This window comes from Falco cherrug, chromosome 7, assembly GCF_023634085.1.
Source record: "Falco cherrug isolate bFalChe1 chromosome 7, bFalChe1.pri, whole genome shotgun sequence".
Classification (NCBI taxonomy): domain Eukaryota; kingdom Metazoa; phylum Chordata; class Aves; order Falconiformes; family Falconidae; genus Falco; species Falco cherrug.
The window spans coordinates 27,731,005-27,746,344 of record NC_073703.1 but is presented as its reverse complement, the minus strand read 5'-3'; the positions used below and the strand labels follow the sequence as shown (position 1 = coordinate 27,746,344).

General features: G+C 40.5%; 1 protein-coding gene across 1 annotated transcript in view; it reads right to left on the bottom strand.

Moving 5' to 3' along the window:
* The window catches only part of KIF26A (kinesin family member 26A), a 102,602-nt gene that overhangs the window by 26,385 nt on the left and 60,877 nt on the right, over window positions 1-15,340 (bottom strand). The window contains exon 5 of the mRNA XM_055716740.1: window positions 6,355-6,538. Within this exon, the coding sequence (XP_055572715.1) occupies window positions 6,355-6,538 (184 nt within the window). The remainder of the gene's footprint in view (window positions 1-6,354; window positions 6,539-15,340) is intronic.

The window sequence follows — 15,340 nt, the reverse complement described above, 5'->3', positions numbered from 1 at the left end:
AAATGGAGACCAGTATGTATATACCTGTCCAAGAAACATGTCTGACAATTCAGGTTCTCTTTAAATGCTCCACTTCAATTGTCTCACATAGGAGGATTCTGTCATTCGAACATAAAAAATTGACAGGTTCCTTGGAAGAGACAAGCACTTACAACTGCAACTTTAAGTGATGCCGTATTATAAAGAATGAGCTGAATAGAAACCCAGAAAAAAAAAAAAAACATTTTGCATGAAAAAGGCTTCCTACTATGCCAAAGAAAAATAGGAAATTAGAATGCTACACAGCAGCCACTGTAAAAAGGATGTCTTTTTTAATACCACAATATGATAAATTATCTTAAGTAGCACATTAATGTCAGAAATTGAGCATAATCTAACTTCTTTCCAGTGACAATATTAAATGGCTTTCAGACGTCTTTCCTACTATTCTGACATTAAATTTAATAACACCCAGCGAGACCACAAAAATGATTCAGTTACAAGAATCATACTATACTGGATCATTTCCTTTTAAGTAGAATTCAGCTAAATTATTTGGACTTTGATGTTTTTGGCACATTCAAGAGAAAGGTATGAAATTTTCTGCGTAACATTTATCAGTAGTGAGCAAAATTCCTTTCAGTATCCAGTTTGCATTGGTAGTGGGATTTTCCTTTGCGCATAAGCTTTCAATTATTGTTGGTTACATGAAACACCGGTCCCAGATGGACCTACAGTTCTAATTTTTTATTCTTTCTTTTTAAAAAAAACCCCAAACTTTCCCCTGCTTGGTATTTCTAATATTGACAAATCCTGCAAGCACCTGTGAGAATGTATAACAGTTTACATTCTCAGTCAAGAAAATTAAGCAAAAAGTTTAATTCGAAGACTTATGTCATAGGACAAGTCCACATAGTCCTACTGAAATTACTGTAAGGGGAAAAATTGGTCTTTGTGAAATGTAAAAGAAATTAGTAGACATTTATTTCCCATCTTCCAAAAAAGTACTTAAAATAATGTGGAATTATAAATAGAAATTGCAAAAGATACATACAGGCTTCCTGCTGTAGTAAGTCTCTAACAGCAAATGTATTCAACTATAAAAGCCATATAGTAATTTCACCACGGCAGAACTGTATGATATGCATGGAGATGATCACGGAAAAATTTAGATCTTGGGCTCAAATAATCAATAACTGAGTTCATCTGCAAGAACTGGCCACCATGATCTTTTCACATTGCTGCCTCCTCCAGCAGTTCTCACAATGCACAGTTACTGCCTTTGCTATAATCATCCAGCTTATGAAGAGCAAACCTTTTCCCTTCCCTGAACGTCCACCGAGCTCACAAGTTCAAGACAAGGTCCCACAACCAGTGATAGGACCTGTCCAATTCTAGACACCACAGAAACACTGAAGACAGTCCTGATGCTGCCTATGCTCAATTCAATCAGTTCTCAGATTCAGCTGTCCCTTCACCCAGTTCAGAGTAACTCATTCATGTGTTTAACTATGAAACCAACGAAAAGGACTCAATGCATGGGGAAGCTCTTCACTGAATTGGTGCTTTGGCCAAAGGGAGTTTCTTTGGTGGGTTAAGCCAATAGTCACGGTAGGGCAGCTTTGAAAACGCATCTCAAATAAGGAAAGTCAAATTCCAAGTACATACAGATGTTAATTTGTTTGGTGAGGTTTTTGGGTTTTTTCCAAAGGTTTAGGCTTACTGAGGTCCAGGTCTGCACAAGCAGCAAAACAGACACTGCTGCTGCTGCTTCTCCATGCTGGGGTCTTAGGATCCAGCCCTTCCCTCACTTTATTATTTAGAGATTGGTTATTTATTTATTTAGAAATAAATACGAGGGGGAGGCTTTACATTTCTTGAGTTGTTAGCATCCTCTATTAAACTTAAATATATTACCTCAAGGAAGAAGGGACAGTAAAGAAAAAAACATCAGTTAGTGACTTACATAAGCACTACGAGCCTGAAGAGAAGCATTGTTTATATCACATACTGTTAGAGACCCCCTAAAACTAAAGGTACTTAATCTCTTGCCTCCTGAACAGTCAACAAAGCATTTATAATTAGAAGCTCAGGCTCATGATAACAAACCTAATGCTGTAGCTTCCACAATGACTGGTAAAATGGGTTACGGTCATGCCCGATTTCCTTACAGCTTATCGTTTGTGCATGCACAGTTAGAGCTCTTTTTCTTATGTACATTACCTTGTGTTAAGCAGTATGAAAGTTCATCTGCCTCTTTATCCGCCCAGTAACTTCAGTGTCATGACATCTTTTTCCACATCTTCACAGTCAGTTTTACCTTTGGCTGCTCTGAATATGCAGCTTACCACCTCACCCAAACCATTTAGGAAGATACCAAAGAGCACGGATCTCCACAGAATCATAGAAACATGTAGGCTGGGAAGGATCTTTAGGATCATCAGGTCCAACCATTATCCATATAACACCACTAACTTTGCTCCAGTGTGAAATCTGCTCTCTTATTTCCTACCAGTTATTAAACCACTAGAGAATACATGACTGCTTAGGGGTTTTGTAAAAAACCTAGGTCAGGACACTTCTTAAAAGCTTTTCCAAAATCCAAATACAATCTATCAACCAGACCAACCCTATTCAAATGCCTGCTGACTCTTGCACAGAATGCTAATATATATGTTCCACCTGTAAAAGCTGCATCAGCTGATCCCTACTATACCGCATTAAACCCTGCCTGCTAATTTCTATCTTTATTATTGTTTCAACTACTTTGCCTGGTTGCCTGGTCTGATAATCAGCTTTTCAGCACTATACTACTAGATACCCTCTGGAGCCTTTTTTCCATTTTGGCCCCAAAGTGACATTGCATTTTCCACATTCTGTTCCTGCGTCTCTTACAACGTATTGAATACCAGCTAAAAGACAACCTTAAGCATCAGTGGAGGGAAAAAAGTCAAGAATTACTATCACAGGGGAAACACAGGAAGTCACATATTGGTCATTGTAAATGTTTCAGCATGTACTTCGCTCTAAGCTTTTAGCAGGTTCACAAAAGAAATAGGACTACCTAGGACGTGCCATTACAGGTAATTAGTTGTTGCAGTATTCAGGCCTTACTCGATAAATAGCATTTCTGCACAGCTGACATATCAGTCACCTCTTCAGCTTTTCATAAAGGGAGCCACATCGCCCCCATTGAAGTATCTCGGACACTTCAGGGGTTTCCAGCTTGTTACTCTATTTTTCATTCCCACACAACTTATACTCTTTTTAAATTTTATCTCTTCAGTGCCTTCACAGCAATAAAAGGCACATTTCTCTATGGAATCGTGTCCTGCTCTGAAAGAAACCATTTGACAAGATGGGAGTTAAAACTTGTCAAGCCACCTGTGCTCAGAGAAAACACCTCCTCTTGAGGAGAGCAAGGGCTGGTGCTCAGTGGGTCCTTCTCGGCGTAGTAAGGTGAAGTTGGGTGGGAACCGGGCAGCCCCATCAGCACTGCTGCATTCTTTCCAGTACAGCAGAACCCAGCAAGGAACCAGTCCTCCGCATCATAACTAGCTATGAAAGACAAAACAGCAGCAAGCCAGGAGGTGAGGAAGGAAAATGCTGCCCCACCAGCTGCTTAACCCGCTATAACCACACAGTAACAACAGGGTGGGTGAGGGACACTGCTGACCTGGGAACAGCCACACAGACCAAGGGTAGCACCAGCCACAGCTACAGATGCTGCAGTAGGAAAAAGTGACTCCAGAATCCATCACTGATTCTGTCCGTTACATGTACCTTGTACCTCTTACTGCACAGGCTGCAAGAAGGAGCCAAGGAAAAAGATAACCAGGACTGTAAAGTAAAAAATCTGATAGGAGGGACAAGTTAAAGGACCACAGCACATCTGCCAGTGTTTGCCAATTGTTCTCTCAACTGCTATGCTACTTAAAGCAGTGAGGAAGAAAGGTAATTACTTTATTCCCATTATCTTCATAATGAGATACTAGCTGACTAAATCTTGATCAGCAGAAGCTGATGAAGAGGAAATTATAGTGGAGAATGTTACTGTACAGTGGGCTACATGCTACCAAAAGCTACTTTTGTTGCTCAGAGAAGCTGAAACTAAGGACACCTATATAGGACTGACACTTTTTCTCTGACCACAAGTCCTAAGAATTAGGATACATGTCATCTCATTTGTGCTGACTCATAAGTTTTACAGAAAGCTATATTGCTGGAGGTTTGGGGGGGGGGGGGCGCAAACACTGTAACTTAAAAAGTTGCAAAAAGGGAACGCATTGAGATGTTTAATAGGTATTGAATATTTTAAACTGTGGATCAGAGAAGATACCTAGTGACTTTCTTTTTGAACAGCACTAAAACTAGTAACTAGCACACACGATCACCATTTGGATGGTCCAGGTCTTGTCTAAAAACTAAAACGCTGACTTAATTAGCAGAGAGCTCTTATCCTCACCAGCACAGCACAGGATTCTTCCTAGCTATGGTCAAGCACATGGTGAGAAGGACACTGGAACCCTGGGCCCAAACAAACAGCATCTGCAATAATGTTTTCCACTGACAGCTGAACAACAGAGATATATGAGGCGGCAGCAGCATGTTGACCCATAAAGTCTAGAAATTCTTGGTGTAGTGTGACAGGCAGGAGAGAAATACCACCCCACATTGCCAGCACACTACATCCATAGCCCATGATGGAGGAGAAGCTCGCACAGCTGAGCAGCAGAGATGCTCAGGGTCCTGCCATGCCCCTTGGCATTCTGGTCAAGCTCTTCCCCTTGAAAGCCCTCTACTGTGCTCACTAATGAAGAAAGTAGGTAGACCACATGACCCAAGTCATATAATCTCCTGCCACCTGGGATCATGCACTTGATCTTTAATTAGACTTTGTTGATCTGTTTGAAGACACCAGATAAACCATAGCTTTCCACGAGGCCCAAGTCATGCTGTGAGCTCCACTGGCCACCCTCAAAGCATAGGGAAAAGGCTGAATTCTCTTGATTAGACATAGCTGCAAGCACACAAGTGCAATGAGGTACAAAGCAAGTTTGATTAAGCTGGTTTAAGTACAAGGAGATACAAGCACGCTTTCAAGGTCTTCCTAAGGCAAAGCACCTCAGAAATGCCACACTCCCTGTTACTCCTGGTGCCATGGCCAAGCGCTAAGCCTCACGGAGGAGAGGCAGACACAACAAATGGGCTCTGCTAAAACACACGCATAGAAAGGGTATTCTTTAGCAAACCCTCCTCCACCTGGGGATCTCTAAATTACTGTGTCAGGTTTGCTGTATTCCCCCATTTAATACTACAACCTCTTTTTTAACATACTGGAAAAACAGAAGAAACCACATTTTCATCTGTGAGTTTCTACCTGCTGAAAATAAGCCAAATTACTCCTTTGCTTTCCATTTAGCACAAACTCACTGACTTAAGAAATACAGAGTATTTGTCTGTGAGCAATGGTGTCAGCTGTAGGTATTTAGGCTGACAATCTCTTTATGTTAATGCTGATTTGTATGGTTACTCAAGGTGTACATTTTAGCTCTCCTGTGCACATTACATACTTCAATTCTATCTTCAAACGCTCATCTCTTGTAACCTAAGTAAATAAGTATTGAGACTCCACTGTGTGAGTGATTAAACAGTTATAAATAATGTTATAAATATGAATAAAGCTCTAAATAATTGGGCTGTATTTTAATTAACTTTAAATAAAATTAGCACAAATTTTACAATTGGAAAGGTGCTGGATTTCCTAAGTTGGAGAGACATCTATTCCTCTCCTACTAGTTCATTTCCATACTCCTGATTTGCAATGACGTGTGAAGCAGAGGGAAACAAAGCCCCCTCAACGTATCTCCTTAAGCTCAGCAGACAGACAGCACCAGCACCAGTGGCTTAGTGTTCTGGTTTCAGTGGGATGGCAAGGAGTGAGCAAGCGGCTGTGTGGTACTTAGTCACTGGCTGAGGTTAAACCATGACATGGAGCCTTGCTGGCAATACAGAGACTACTTCTGCCAGAGGCAAAGTCTGTATGCGCACTGGTTTTGGACCAGTGATATCAAAGGAAATTTTGTCTCCTTAATAGAACAGAGGACAAAACAACCTTTTCCAATGTTGTTGCCACTGTTGTTAACTGGTTTAAAGGAAGCCAACACTCTAGCACCGAATCTGCTCTGAGCACACCAACTCTTTCCAAATTCAACAGGAGATACCAGCTCTCAGGCACATTTAACTGGATGTGGCACTCTCTGTATCCCAAGACCCTTCTCTTGAGCCTTTTCAACCCTGCTCTAGGCTGACAACTTCCAGCCCTGCTAAAATTCATCTAGAAAACTATTTTAAAAAATCAAAATCTGAAGTTACCTTTCCAATGCCAGGGTTGTCCTTGATTTTGGACACAGCTCTCAGAAGGCATGGTGGTGCTGGGGGAGGACAGAGCTGCAGGATGCCACTAAAGTTAGTAGCATAAATAGAGAAGTCGTGTGTGTGTGGCAGGGGCGGATGGTATTTCTTTCTCTTCGAAGACAGGTTAAGCTTCTGTGCTGCTCTGTATAAAAGTAATAGCAAGAAAGGACAATGTTACTAGGTGTTAATGGGAACCTGGACCAGACAAACAGATGCTCATTGTCATCACTGCCTGCTTAACAAATCAAGTCATTGCATTCTAATCTGATTTCATAAGGACAGACCATCAGGAGAGTAATAGAAGGAAATATGGGTAGAAAAATTACTGGCAGAATATTCAGTTAATTCTCCCCCAACAGAGTTTCAATTATCATCTAACTTCCCCTCTTACCCCCCAACAGCTTGACAGCTGAATCCTGAAATGCTAAAATCTCAGTGATGTAAGAAAAACCTGAAATAATCTTGTCACTGGCAGGACCAGATGGACTTTGCTGGTGATAACATTATGAAAGTGGTTCTTTGTACTCTACAAGTTACTCAAGGCAGAGGATAACACTTCAAGTCAGCTGAGCTCAAGATCCTGTCTTGGTGGCTGCACTGAAAATCCTTATCTAACAGAGAGTTTCCTTCAAGACAGATTGGGTTTTCCTCCTCAATTCCATTCTTTCACATTAAAAGGGAAAGCTATTAAAAAGACATGCTTTAATGTTCTGCATGATAATGATCCTCTTTTGAAATGCAGAATTTCAAAACATAAAAGATGAAGAAAAAGGAAAAATTAAAACATACAATTAAAATTTTAACATTCTTCCTTGTGAATAAGAATAGGAACATAATCAGGTTTTCTGCTGTTCCCCATCAGCAACACCAAAAAGTATAGCAAGAAACAAAAACAGAAACTCGTCTCTATATCAAAACCCATACAGGAAAAAAGTCACCCTGCAGAGTTACGTAGAACAAATACATGTGTTAGAGAGCACATACTGGACAGCTGGGGGTTGCAATGAGGGTGAAATCTCAGCTCTTTCAAAGCCAAGAAAAGCTTTGCCACCTGAATGTGGGATCTGACCCTGAGACTGTCAGTAGATAGCCCACCCTGAGATATGTATTATAAAAGTATCCAACATGCTATCTTTTAACAGTACTTTGAATGACTGTTAAGCCAGCAAAAACGCAGTGTTACACTACCAGCATCTACGGGCAACCTGAGACCATGCTGCCAATGCCAACAGGTCTTCTGGGGACAAATCAATATTCTGGTCCATGCTTGCAATATAAAGGCTTGTCACTTTGGACAAATCAGTTTACAAATATGTGACAACAAAAAGTCTCTTTATGCAATGGCTACTTTGTATTTTCACTGTGCTTTTCAGCCCAGAGTCTCCAAGTACTTTTCAGTGAGCTCAGACAGGCACTAGCATCTGTGAAGTACTATAAGCAACATGCATATAGAGAAACTAAGGCAGCGCTTTGCTGTCATATCAAATTCAGGTTAAATCTAGACCCCTAATGAGTTGCCACAAATCTAGTCATCAGGTAGCCTCAGGCTGAGTCAGTTTAGTAAGCCGGTCAGAACAGGGAACTCTTTCTTTGCTTGTATCTATGGAAGGTGAGAAGCAAACCTGAATGCTGAGAGCAGGAGGGCTGCACAGTTTCTTCCAGCAGCACTATTGGCTTCAAACAGGTTACAGTCCAAAGAACTGGTTGCTTCTGAGGAGTAAAACTTGGGTCCAGATTAGACAGCTAGTCAGTAAAGGGGCAGGACACTCAATACAGATCTCCAGAGTTCCCAGTCCTATGCTCTGTATTCCCAACCTTGTGTGTTAAACTCCTGGACCTTTTTATTTTATCAACTTCTAGAGATGCAGACCTACCGCATGCTTCCTTCTCCCTCGACAAACACTGAAGTATTTACAAAAAGACAAAGACCTGTGTGACGAAAAAATGAGGCTTCAGTTCCAAACTCAGAGGGAGCCAGAAGCCACTCACCGTCTTGCGAGGGACAAGTTGGACTTTTGCCTCTCAGGAAAGAAACGGCTTTTGACTCCTGCTGCATCCTGAAACCAGCAGGAACTGCATCCCACAGCAAAACAAAACACTGCAAGTTTGGGTTCAGAGAGAACCTCAGGGGTCTGGTGGCAATGAGAACTGATTTAAGTGCCTAAATCTCAAATCCCCTTGCTAATACCTCATTCAATATGAAAACATATACCTGAAACAGGACACCAGGCAAACAGTTGCACAACTTCACTATGATTGCAGCTGCACATTAAACCATAATGCCTCCTAAACTATACGCAGCTTTATTGTGCAGAAGAGAGTCTCTACCTGTTGGTACTCTCATTGTGGAACTCAAGACAGTCATTACCCTCTGTCTCTAAGTACCAATTAACAATTGTGGTTATTATTTAATCATCTTGTTGATTAATACGAAAGATAATGTTTATTTCCTTGCATACATGCTATGAACCCTTGTTGAAATGATGAAAACTCCTCAAGAGAATGTCTTCAAAGTGCAATCAAGATATACATTAAATCCTGATGAAATAATTATTCCTTCAACAGATCTGGCTGAAGGAGCTCCTCTGGGAAACATACGTGAAAGAGAATGAGATACAAAGGACAAATTTACTCAGGAATCGCACATTCAAATGTCTAATTAAGCACTAACACTCAATGAGTAAATGCACCCAAAAAGGCCAAGCTAAGCAAAGTATACAAACAAATAAACAGAGAATTCAGCCTTTTTAAAGTAGAGCATCTCACAAAATAGCTCAGTAACACAGCTTTGGACTATTTCAAAAAGCAGATCTAAGATAGCAAAGTCATTACTAGTTGTCTTAACTTTCCCACCAAGGCCAAACAACCTTCAAAGTTATTCACTTCCAACAGTATTCACACACTTTCTGCATCTCCACTGCTCAAAGGATGCTAGCTAAAGCAATTAACTGCTATTGTGCTGATAAATCCTTTTCCTATGTGTCTGGAGTGCCATGATTTTACTAAGAAATTTGGCAAAGGGACTGCTGATGTCCATGCAAGATAACAGGAAACTGAAAAAGCAGAGGAACTGGAGTAGGTGTTGTAGAAAATAATCAGTGCTTTGATGGGCAACAGGCCAACAGCACTAATAATGATGTATGTGGTTCACACCTAAAAAGCATCTCTTCTCAGGTAGCAGTGCACAAAGCTTAATTACAACCTCTCTGTGTTTGAATGCAAGAATTACTTTGTCTGACATTAAAATTAGGGTGTTTCTGGAGCTGAAACATCACAGACATCTTGTACCATCAAACAGCTTGTTGGGTTTTGTTTGTTGTTTGGGGTTTTTTTCTGAAAGGGAAAAGTTAAGGATCGAATGCAAAGAATAGGGCAATTTAGGCAAAGGAAAACAGCACTCTCAAACTGTAGACTCTGAATATGAATTCAAGTAGTTGTCATCCTCAGCTCCTACAAAAAGCACAGTCAGTTCTTTAACTACTACAAAAGCCAGCTGGGCAGCAGCCTTCATATGCTTTGCTTGGGCTCCTGTACTGGTCCAGGCAAAGAACACCACAGAAGGGTTCATCAGTCCTTACGCATTTCTTGCAGCACCAACAATGTACCTTGTGGCATCCCAGCCCAGTACTCACTGGGACAAAATATAGGCCAAGCTGGCTGGGACATGGGCCTAACTCAATTCAACAAAATCCAACTTCACAAAACTCATTACTTCAGTAAAACTTGGGAGAGTACGTATTTACAGGGAGACATTTCTGAGACACTCGAGTGCTGGATTTTCTGCAGTCCTTATCTAATAACCCATTACGGAATTCACACCTAAGTTTCCAGTTCTTTTTTTCTGCAGAATTCCTTTTCTCAGGGGGGAATTTGTCCCGCAAAGACAGGGGAGGAAAAGCTCTCATAAGCTGGACCCTTTTTGCCTAGCATCTGAAAGACAGAAGTCAGGCTTATATTAATCAGATCACTTTCTGCAGGAGCCTAATTGGGTGCCATGCCTATTTCCTGATTTGCTTCTTTTTCTCAAATTTAATCTTGCACAGGAGGCCCTCTATCTTCAGCACCACAGTGGGCTGTCTGACCTTCTCCAGTATCAACTTCTTTCTCCTTACAGGGAAAAATGATGACCTGTAGGGAATACTATGCAAAAATTAAGTATTACAGTCTTTTCTTTTTCTGGGCATTTTCCAAGCATTTTGTCACAGCTTTGACACAGATGTATGCTTTCTACCTACCTTTGCTTTCCCCATTCAACCTCCACAAGGCATCCTTCTAAAAAACATTCTTGCAAGGGAAACTAGGCTCCATGTACTTATGCCTCTCTTCTAAAGCCTCTCTCTTCTCTTATGCCTTTTCTTCAAACACATGAGAGACACTTGCGTGTATTGGTTTTACCTCCAGCTGTGAGATCTACTGTCTGCATTTTGCTTAACTCTTTCCAACTTTAATAGAAGATGTCTTTTAAGATGCTCTGGAGAGTTCTTTTCTCATGGCTAGGTGTCGTGGTAGAAAATAAAACTAATATATGGCACATGCAGGAGCACTCAAATATCAAATGACAAGGGACAGTCTCTAACCTGCTCTTTCCCACACACAATTTACAGATTACTAGGTTTTCTGCCACGCATGGATGAGACCAGTGAGGAAAACCATGGCCAGATCAATTACATAATGCTCAGCATCTAGGGAGTAAGACTGCACAACAACAGTAGCTACAAACCCTGCCCACTGAAAGAACCATATAATTTTTTTATTTTAAATTCTGCCTATGTAGTTAACATGACATTTCAGATACTCTGATGTACAGCAGGCTGCTTCTAGCTTACACTCGCTGCACACATTCTGCACCTTATAGCTGTGAAAGTAAGCAGCACAATTTAAATGCCTAAAGAACAGTGTTCCTTTCCAGGCATAATTTCTTCATGAAAAAGAAAAGTACATTTGAAACTTTCATAACTATGCAAAATTATAAAATTTTTGCTTAACATTTTGTGGAATTTATTCAGTTTCAGAAGAAAGACTGCTGTGAAATATACACTGGGACACATACTAGAAATTGAGCAACTGAGGTAGATACAGAGGATTTGACACAGTGGGTTTACGGACAAACCACCACAAGTCAGAAATAGAGCAGGGAGAAGTCCTGCTTCCTATTATTAAGCTCCAATGACAAAAATAATAAAAGAAAACTTCTGCCCATTCATTTCACTATGATTCATTACATATTAACAGTTTCAGTGTTATTAGCCAGCCTTATCTTTCAGATATCATTGCCATTATTCATATTGTGAGAAAGCTTAACGGCTTCACTGAAAGGGTCAAGGCCAAAGAAGTGTACAGCCCAAGCCTTAAACATCCTGAACTTTGGAGTTTACCCAAGAGGACACTTACTCAAGAGTTTTGGTTTCACCTTGACAGACAACACAGGAGCAATTTTTATCCTGAGTCTGAACCCTCTGCAAAGCTTGCAGACTTCTGGACACAGGTTTACACTGCCGATCACTCTACTCTAAAGCAAGACTTTTCCAAACTATCCCAGGTCCCAGCCCAACAAAGCATCACTCCTCTGCCACGTAACCAATATTCCAAGCCTTTCCCACTGCAACCCAGCTCCAAAGGAAGCAGTGGGAAAGTCAGTCTGCCATTGTATCTGTAGTTCCAGTTATTGTTTCCTTAATTACTTGTCAATACAGACAACAAATAGACGGATGTCCTACAATACACCCTCCGGTACTCTGTCCAGAGCCTTCCGCAACTCACAGCATAAACTTGGTTGGCATTATTACTTTTATTATTGCTATTACTATTTGATTCATGGTTCTAAAATTAGAGAGGTAGCACAATGAAACAGTGCAATTGCTACAAAAAAATCCCAAGCAAACTTAAAAACAAACAAGGTATCTCTTTCCACTAACAGCATTCCATTTGGAAAATAAAACCTGGTTCAGAAAGAGACATTTTTAAAGAAAAAACTGGGAATGCCTAAATCTGTCATGAAGGTTTGGAAAGGACAGGCATTATGCGTATTTCTACAAGATAAATTTTGTCAAAGGAATCACTTATAAAGCATATGTTAAGTTTTGCGGTTACAGTCTGTTCTTCCCCCTAGAACAAGCTTACTAGGTTCCTGTGATGCATATATAGCTTCATGAGGATATAAACCCTTTTGTCACATTAGTATCATCGCACAGCTACAGCACCAAACCTTTGTTTGCTTAGCTGTCCCAGCAATTCAGCTGAGAAGCACTGCCAGGAAGAGCAAACAATTAATGTTCCTTATTTTAGTGGTTCAGCTTCCTCAATAAATTATTAGTTCGTCTGGATCACAATGCACAGCCTCAAACAATACAATTTTTATAATGTGTGATGGTAATAAAGTTTCAATAGAAAACCATTATTCTGAAACATTCCAAAATGTCAAATCACATCTAATATTGTGGGGATATTACCAAGCCAACATTACGAGAGAAAGTATCTCCAATACGAGATTATGTTCATGCCTTGCCTCTTACACAGCATAATCCTGCAATTCAGGACTGGACTCCAGCCTCTCACTTGAGTGACCTCTTAATTTTCTCTCACTATCCCTTATTAAAATCAGCAAGGCAGAAATAAAAAAAATCAGCTGTGTTGACATATTAAGAACATCATATGCTCACAGCTGACCAAAGAAGACAGATCCAGAAGGGATTTTAAGGGGTTATCTACACTTTCCCATAGTAGGATGGACTCCACCTAATACATTCCAACATATATTTGTCTAACTTGTTCTTAGAAATCTCCAGTGAAAGCAAGTCCACAGCCTCCCAAGGCAATCAATTCCAGTTTTTAACTAGTCCTACCATTAGAAAATTCACATCTTATGTCTCTCATAAACCTGACTTTCTGGAATTCATGTTGTTTATTTTCCCCTCACCTCCTCAGCAGACATGAGTTACCTGTATGAAGACCACTACAACCCCAATCTTCTCTTTTACAAATTAAAAAGTCCCGATCCTTCCAACTTTTCCTCACAGGTCAAGTTTCTGACAATCCTTGTTGCTCTCCCCCACCTCTATTTAGATCTTCATAAAGTACGGAATCAAGGCTTTGTTCATCAGTGAGCAATGATCAAGACTCACCTGAATTCAGGCAGCATGCAGAAAGACCAGGCAAAGCCACTCTGGGATAAACTCAAAAAGACCTCTGGAAGATGACAAAACCAACCTGCAGGGTACCCCTGACATCAGAAGAGCTTCCTCATGCTGTACAGTCCCAAGAGCTGATCCTTCTCTCAGAAGCAACCAACCAGCGCATCTTCAAGGATTCAAGCAATTTCCATACAGGAATCCCAGAAGGAATTTTCACAGCTCTTCTCCAGATTTAAGAAACACCAAAGGGCAGATCTTCAAGAGCGCTGACTGTTACACTCCAACCATTGTTTCTGCTCTCCCATACCAGCAGTTTTCTGAGGTTGTTGCTACAAAATTATTATGAGTGACATCAGCTCCTTATTCTCTTCAGCTTGCAGATTTCAGACACTTTTCTGGCCAAAGAACATTGCTTCAGCAGTCAGGACCAGTGTTCAGGAACTGACTTTTACATATATATATATATATCTCAGAATAACAGCTAGTCACTGCAGCTTGCCACATACCATTTCCAGCTCCATTCACTAATGATGTTAAACAAAGCAAGAGCAGATGAACATATTGCTGTACTTCCATACTCGCTGTTTACAATTGTACCATATGACAAACTGCCGAAAACCTGTGTAGGTTAATCTTTATGTAAGCAAGAATGTCAACACCTAATATAGAAATATGTTGGTTCCCGGGCTGCACGCTGTATAGATAGCTGCGTATTGAAAATACAGCTACCTGAACGCCAGAAATATTTTCCTGCTCTGTTTCATGAGCTAACTGAGCTAAGGCAGGCACAACCACATGAATCTAAGCATACTCCTTAGACAAAAAAGTTGGACTTACTTGCCAGCGAGACATAAACTCATTAAACAGTCAGGCTGAGCAAAATAGAATTCTAGCTTCGTTTGTATTCTATCACAAAAAAGTAATAAAGGCATTTTTAAAACTACAAAGTAATGAAATAGAAACAATGGTGCTAACTAGCCCTTCATTATTAAATTAATTACTTAAATAGATCACTTTAAAATTTGCCCTCTGATATCAGCTCCCGGTACACATAAAGAAGCCAGCATCAAAATGATTTACCAGGCAATAAATTGGTTTTGTTACAAAGGATATCACACTCTGTGTTATTCATCAAAAACAATCTGCTATGAAAACAAAAGCATTCTGCTCATTTAGGCTGCTCCAGGGAAGAAATGGGCACGTTTGGGAGTGGAAAGGATGAGAGATAAAATAAAGGACATGGCTAACAAGGGTTCATCTGAAGCACTAGAATTCAGGCAAATATCAGGCAGGAAAGAGGGGGACTGAACAAGGGGGAAATGAGGTATTTTCATGTTCCTGATCACATATAGCACATATGGTAAAGCCTCCTTTACCATAAAAGCTCTGGGGTGGGTTAGGTTTTCAGGTTAACTTCATTTGCCTCAAGACACCAACCCCACAGACGTACCTTTCTCATCACCTCCAGCTCCTTCAGTTCCACATTTCAGTGCACATCTAGAAAATCCACAGAGGATCCATTCCTGCTTCAGCTGGGTTTTATTTCAGATGCTTAGTCAAAGGCTTGACATCTATACTGCCAGGCAAATAACTTCTCAGGGGGGCATTTACTTATTCCTACTGTTAGCAAGTTAAATGGTCACTGACAGCATTAAATGATGTAGTGGGAATCACCCAAGCACAGAAGCTGTATCCCACACAATAAGTATTTTTAAACAGAGGAGAGACACATGGGCTTCTTAAAGCCCAGCATTCCTCTGATTTACTTAACTGACTTTGGTTCGGAAATGACACTTCTCAGAGGTATAACAGGC